This window comes from Chaetura pelagica, unplaced genomic scaffold, assembly GCF_000747805.2.
Source record: "Chaetura pelagica isolate M959 unplaced genomic scaffold, ChaPel_1.0 scaffold10, whole genome shotgun sequence".
In the NCBI taxonomy this organism is placed as follows: Eukaryota; Metazoa; Chordata; class Aves; order Apodiformes; family Apodidae; genus Chaetura; species Chaetura pelagica.
In genome coordinates this window covers 452,881-460,605 of record NW_009952263.1, presented here as the reverse complement: position 1 = coordinate 460,605, position 7,725 = coordinate 452,881, and the positions used below count along the sequence as shown (strand labels likewise).

At 39.8% G+C, this 7,725-nt stretch overlaps 1 protein-coding gene across 1 annotated transcript in view; it reads right to left on the bottom strand.

Moving 5' to 3' along the window:
• Nucleotides 1–7,725, bottom strand: part of CPNE4 (copine IV) — a 182,017-nt gene that overhangs the window by 51,201 nt on the left and 123,091 nt on the right. The window contains exon 7 of the mRNA XM_010007483.1: nucleotides 5,582–5,680. Within this exon, the coding sequence (XP_010005785.1) occupies nucleotides 5,582–5,680 (99 nt within the window). The remainder of the gene's footprint in view (nucleotides 1–5,581; nucleotides 5,681–7,725) is intronic.

Sequence of the window (7,725 nt, the reverse complement as noted above, 5' to 3'; positions counted from 1 at the left end):
GGGTAGGGAACCATTGTAAAATGAAAATTTGAGCAGTGTGTGGCTACCAATAGTGCAAGCTATTCAGAGAAAGAAATTAAGTTATTCAGAGGGTTTAATGTACACTAAGGCAAGAGAAATCATGACGCACAGCAGGTGCTTTCTCTGGGACACTGTGCTTGCACACCAGGACATTGAGTAGTCCTTTGAGGAAAGGGCTAGAAAGCTATAGCAAAGCTTGGGTTACCATGTTCTCTATCATGTTTGCATGTTCTCTTGCTTCCCTGCAATTCTTTTGTTTCTTTCTTATTCCTTCATGTACAGCTGCTGCAACAAATTGCATAGTTTGTAAATGACAAAGAAGGCATCACGGTCTAATGGACAGGGTGAAAACACCCGATCAATAGCAGGCAGTGTTATCTCCTGCATTATCCCTTTCTGATGCCGCAAAAAAATCAAGTCACTTCTAAGTGAACTGCAACTCCTGCCTGAAGAGCTAGTTTATTCCTGCCACCCCTTCCACCAAGAGGACAGAATATTGTTTGTTTTCCTCCTTCTGCCCCAGAAAGACATCCATCGAAGAAGAGCTGTTTTAAAACACTTCCAGAGGTTTCCTCTAGAAACTTGCCCCTGAGGAATGAAGTGAAAATCAACATGTTTTGTGTCTCCCCAGCCAAGGCCCCAGCATCACTGCACTCCTGAGGATGTACCACTGTTGGACTCATCACATGGACGTGGCAGGTGCCTGACATAGCTGCATCCTCCTCTCAGGTCTCTGTTGCCCTCCCTGGCACAGCAGCAGCAGCTGCTGATGTTGCAGACAGCCCTGGGTGAACCTGCCTTTCTCCTGATAAAACTAGCTATGGAATTGTCCACCAGTGTCAATAAGCTCCTTGGCCCATTACCAAAGGCTTAAAGGTCTCATCCATGCTCAGCTATTTGAAGAGCCACCTAATGCAAAGCCCCTGAGTTAGGATCATAGGCAGCTACCTGGCAAACGGGGGAACCCAGCTCAGATCCCCTCAAGACCCCATCCAATCTTGCATACTTCAGCAGCCCTCCCTAAAAACACCCCAAAGTTGTGGTAATATCAGTGGAGGTGGTAACTACAGTAGGGTTTCTTCCTTCCCTTTCCCTCGTGTGTGTGTATGTCTGTATGCAGATGTGCCCACTTTTATGTAATATAGGAACAGATTTTTCCCTTATGTAACTCCCATGCTGCATAGGGATCCAGGTGGCTTATGTTCCTGTGACTTCCCCCTCATCCCCAGATCCCTCTGGTTTTATTGCCTCCTTTTTAAAAAAAACAAAAAAAAAAAGTTACTTTTTTCTAATTAGTGGAGGATTTATCCTTTCAAGTATGAAAGGCTTTAATAGTCCTTATATTTTTATCAAGCTTTTCTAATTTGTTTTCAGAGGTCTGACAGATTAATACTAGAACACCTTATAAAACTGCCACAGTACACACATATTAAGAATATATTTTATACATATATTTGGAACAAATCCTAAGCATATAATAAACTCAAAGTATTTACTAGCATTGCACTAAAAATGAATAACTGTCAAAAATATGGATGGACTTGTTCTTACTGTGTTTTCTTGTATCAAGATTATGGAGAAGGAGTAAATAATGGATTTTGGAATGGTGAAAAATATTAAATAGAAGGTTTTGAAATGCCCACTTTGGATGTACATTTGAACAACAGGATGTCTCTGTGATTTTTTATTTTGTGGTCAGTATGAAAACAAGATAGGTGTCAGAATATAACAGCTTGTGACAACAAGTTATTTTGGAAAAGAAACACACACCAAGTTATTATCCTGAGATTGTTCATTACCAGAAATTCTTCTTAAACAGCATTATTAATTCCACCTGTACCAGCAACCAAAGACCAAAAAACTTTTCCAGAATTCAGTCCTTTCAGTCATTGAGGAAGGAGTCATTGAGGAGGAATCTTAACTCTGAAGGAGTTAAGATTTGTGAATTTCACCCAGGACCTGCCACATTTAGGAAAGAAAATCATAAACTACTCAAGCCATTCCTGGTCAGAGCAGGTGATCAATCATTCAGAGAAGGAATCTTCTTCATTCACACACTCTTGGTTCCATCACTAGCAAGCTACCAGGTCTAGATTCACAATATTTATCGAAATGATACTTGGTCTCAAACACAAATTCCCAAGAAATCTCACAGTGGAGGCAAGCCAGCAAACCAAACACAAGCTCATCTGATCAGACACTAACATTGAAAAGTAGGGATAATCAGTACCCAGCCCAAGGATGAAACTGAAATGATCTTAGGAGCACCATCTCCTCCTTTAAATAGGTGACACATACCCATTCTGGCCATCTCAAGTGGTTCCGTAGCAGTTGATAGATTGGCTGTGAGATACTTGTAGCCAAGAGGGGGAGGCTGGAGAACAGGTAAGACTACTCTATGCTTTCTGGAGGGTGAACTATGTACAGTTAAAAGGCAACTTCAAGATCTGTCAAGTCCTCCAGAGATGAGGTGAGCTCATGAAATAGTGAGATATATTGGCAGTTCACAGATGAGACCGAGTTCTTCCTGCTCACCAGCACAAACTACTGTTACTCCTACCATTATTGCTTAAAGCTTTTCTGGAAGCTGATACCAACTAATACAAACATTGCTGAGAGAGATGTGTCATTGGTGTAACCTCCTTTAACACTGCATAGATTTGCAGCTGCTACTTAAGGAGAATTCCTGGATCCCTCAACAGTGATACGTGTTCTTCCTATTCTCACCAGTTGCCTGGGAGAGTGAGAAACCCTGGTTGACAATTCCTGGGGTATTTTGATTATCTTTTGACAGAAATACACAACTATGTACTGTAGCTGGCCATAAAGTCTACTGCATATAAGAAAATATAACCAGAATAAAAAGTTTCACTGTGCTTCCTTAGCAAATCAAACACGGATATCAGACCTGAGTTCTGCTCCTTACGCTGGCTTCCACAGCATCTGAGATGTAATTCCAGGTTTTGGTTCTCATCCTTGACACTCACTGTTGTGATACTATGTGGAAAGAACACTTAACACCATGCATGGGTTGAAGGATGTACGTGGCAGATTTATTCCTCTGACTGAAAGGACTACTTTGTGGAAAAGAGAACATTGTCTGGTCTGAGGCTATGAAAAAGTCTCTTTTAGGAATGAAGGACTATGTCTAACCTTCTCCTTTCCTCACCCACATATAATTACATTTCTCTGATATGGCCTTCCTTATTTGAAATTCCTAGCTACACGTCCACTTGAAGGCAAGACACCTTCCTTCTCTGCCATTCCCTCAAATTTTACTAAATCCCCTTTCTTCAAAGTAAACACTCTATTGCACATGCTTTTTCTTTGGGGAGAATAAAACTAAAGAAAAAACTGACAAATGCTAATCACTTTACTTGAGGCTGCACAAAAGATGTTGAGATAAACTATGCACTAGGATGTATTTATTTGGTCCACAGCTGGTGGCCTAAATTGCCTTTAGTGGCAATAGTTACTTCTGGAGAATATAGAAAAAAGGAGATAGGATGAGGGAGGGAGGGACAGAGTGAGAGAGAGAGAAAAAAGGAAAGGGAAATTAGCCTCTGGCTCCAGCTAAGTGACAACTGACACAGACTCCCATGTTAATGCACTGCTTTTGCAAGGTGCAAGAGCTGGCTAGCATGTGTACCTGCATTTTTTAGGCAATATTTATTAGTCACTTAAATGACTTTTACTTACTATCTTATCCACTAAATCTGTTTTTCCCCTAGAATAGGCTACAAAACAAAGACCAGAAAAGAGGAGAGGGAAGCAGGACCTGTTCTTACATTGGTGGCAATTGTGTCCTATAAGAACTGGTTACAAGAACAGCATCAGGTTTTGCAGGTGCAAGCCCGCAGAATAACTGCAGAGTAAAACCAGAATGAAAGCAACAAGGAAGAAACAATTCCGCGCCTTAGGCACGTGAAGGAGGAAAGCAGATTCCAATGTTAGACGTGAAATGTAGCCTGTTGGATGGCAAATGGTAGGCCCTTAGCAAGACAAAGTTTCAGACACTTAGAGGATAGTGCAATGTTAAAACACTCCTAGATTTCACTCTGGTACTGCAAGTGCCAACCTGGAACAAGAACTGACAAATGGCTGTACTAACTTCTTATGCCTCTGAAAGAGTAACCATCCTTTTGTTTGCTAGCTGAGGATGAAAAGAGCACACTGTTCTCTCTATCATAATAAAAACTATATAGTTTATACTTCACAGCCATTCCTGGTGCTCTGGACAGTAAGTCTCTTGTCTTGGCCAACAAGCTGTCTTTTGGGAAAGACTGTGATGCTCTTTTGAAGATATTTACATTCGAAATACACACTCTTCCCCACTCTCACGCAGTCTCTTTGCTGGCCACAGGTATTTGTATACAAAATTGGAGTGTTGTTACATCACTGGTCTTATTAATGTTATTCACTCTGGAAACTGTTTACCCCTTTAGGTAGGTTTTATTTCCACTCAAATTTATTTTGGTTTAAGTTTTGATCCACTAACTTAATTTGAGAGAACAAAACGGAGTTTCATTTACCCTCAGATTCTGCACAGAAGTTTTTCGTAATGGGTTAATATATGACTGATATATATCAGCAGTATTTTACACATATGAGCAATATTTGCTAAACTCTATGTTGTCCTAAGAACATCAATAGAAAATATTTAGAAGAATCATAAAAACTTACTGACCTATGGAATAGCCTGACTGCTTACCATTTATTAAACACCTTTCAACTCTTTGTTAGCTTTGTATTAATCCATTATAAACAGAACCTTAACATAAAGCCCAAATAAATATTTTTACACATTTGTGTTCAGTTTTGAGATTACAATGAAGCAGTGAATATAAATTATCAGCACATTAGAAAGTCAACATACTTACCCCCCTTTCTCAAAACTAACACCTTCAGGAGTAACTAATCATAGGAAACCAGAATTTCTGCATTTAGATATGCCAAATCATTTATCATATTCAGCAATTACCTTCAAATTGAATTTGAAAAGATCAGGCTGACATTGGGAAGTGAAATTACTAATAAGCTAACAATTTCATTTTCCCTGAAGACTGTAGTTCATGAGATATTTAGGAAATGGATTAGTTTCATCATGATGGGTTCAAGTTAGAGCTGGTAGCATAGGATGGAGATAATGAGAAATGGATAAAGATGGAGAATGACTCTCACCCAATAAAGGCCTTTAGGCCAGTAGGGAAATGATTTGGGTTCCCAGATCGTGCATCTGCTTTGCCATGACAGCACAGCTCCTCAGAGAAACCATGTGTTTGGGATCAAAGGAAATAAATCTTAGCAGAAAGAAATGTCTGTAGAATGTGAACTAGAAAAAGACCTTATGTATTTCAGGCATGGAAGTACAGGAAAGGCCGTTTTTCGGATTGTCAGACAATCATCTCCAGAAAACAGTAAAAGCTATAGGAGAGATCAACACAGCAACTAATTTCTGAGAGATGATGAGGCAATGTCACTTGCTTTGTCACAGGATTGTCTGAGGAACACTGCCCTACAAAGCTTACATACTGAGATTGTGTGGGTGGTTTCCACTTACCTGCCTTCCTTCCATAGCTCCTCGCATTTCCTTGAAAGTCGAGCTAAATTCTCCAATGAAGTCATGCTTCCCATTGGAATCCCAGTCCCAAACTATGCACTGAGGAGGCAAAGGGGAAAAGAAGAAAAAAGAACATTTTTATTCAGTTAAAAAGCAGGTTTTATTGAAAAATACTACAGGAGAAATTATATACATTTTGTGGAGTGTTTATCTGGAGGGAAATCACCAGACATGTTAAAAACATATTCTTGTCCAGATGAAAATGAAATGACAAGTGGATTCTCAACACTTGTTGCAGCTGTGTGTTATTGGGTTGGCTGATGGAAACAAGTTCAAGTATTTTATAAAGAAAGGACTCCCCAACTCCACCTTTTTGCTAGGTATAAAAATACAAGATTATGTGTATTTGCATGTTCATGGTCAAATGGTGTCCTGAATTAAGAGTAACTTGCCTCACTGAAGTACTTTACAAATATAAATTAATATTTAAAACTCCAGTTGCTGTGGGCAAACATTACCACTCTTCTTTTTACACACAGTGAAGGTGAGACAATAGTTACAGAGATTATTTTCCAAAATGGCTTTGAATGGAGACATGTCTGTGTTTGGTGTCCATATCTTGGCTGTCTTCCAGCATTGCTCAACAGTGACTATTCAAACTAAATCTTGCTGGTAGTCATTCCTAAATTCCTGTGTAAACATGAATAGCTCAAAGGGTCGGAGCTGTGAGAATTTCATTTTACAGGCATTGCTAAATACAGTTCAGCTAGCCAAGACTGAAGCACACAGAAACAACTACACGCTTTACTAAATATTAATTTTAAAACTGGCCCAGAAACAACAAAAGGTGTCACAACCTTAAAGAATAAAATACCAAATTTAGCCTCCTGATGTCCCTAGATAAAACTCACATATATTGACAGGATCAGGAGGCCTTTACTGAAGCTGTCCTGCTACAAAACACATCTTTTTATAATTATTTTTTTAAAGCAGAAATGCCTCAAAGCTATCTGCACTGTCATATGAAGAGTGCACTGACATGTGACTATCAGATGGCTTTGAAGGTAAATTTGACTCTCCCAAGGACCTAAGTAGGTATGTGCATGGGTGTTGGATGAGGACTGAACTGGTGGAAGTAGTAGAAGAGCTCCCCAGTGAGAAAGGCAGGAAAGAAACATAACTGGGCAGCAATAGTGAGGTACCATGTTTAGCAACAGTGGGCTTTATCAGGCCACTTTGCCTCAGTGAGGCTCAGTGCTTTTATGCCAGCACTAGTGGTCAGACAACACAAAAGGAAGAGCCTTCTCAAAGAATCCTCAAGCCATTTGAAGTTTGCTTGGTCCAAAAGGGCACTTTGAGTTCACCCAGAAAGGGAGTTAAATTCACTGGATCTTCACTGGATGTTGAGTGTTAAGTATTTCCAGAAAAGCATTTAATTGTAACAGACTTGCATGTCTACCAGCTGCACTTTCTGACCAGCCTGAATAATCCAGACAAATATGTGAACATTTTGGTCAATTTTGGACCATCAAACCAGTGGTTTGTAAATTTACTTTGCAGGTCGGGGGAAACACTCCATAGAAAGCTTGAGATATGGGCAAAGAGACTGAATTCTTTGAGCAAGCACAAATGGACAAAAAGTGTTTCAAGAGAAAGACTTTCTAAACCAACTCACTACAGGGGGAAGTCTCTCACCAAGTCAGCCTTAATGGGTATTCATCACCTAACATCCTCCCACCACAGCCATAAGTTAACAAATAGCCTCTTCCACACAAATATTTGTCCATGTGAGGTCCATTGACTTGAAGCATAGGTAGGAAGATACTTGATCTCTACATCTAAGCCAGTTAGCTGAATTTAATTTGCTTTTATGTGCCCAGGCACTTTATTTGTCTTTGAGGAAGCAACACAGGCAGGGATTTCACTAAATTTATATCCAGGACTCCTCCAGGCAGCACACCAGCACTCACATTATCATTCACATTCCTTTTTTTTTTTTTTCAATAGTTACTCCAGCTTTCTTTTGAACTTTCAGTGCTGTTCCACTTAGCCCCAGGATGTGATTTTGGTTGATGAAAGGGGAATTGCTCTGATCCACAAGAAGACATGCAGTAGAGGTACAAAGCACTGCCAACAGGGAAAGA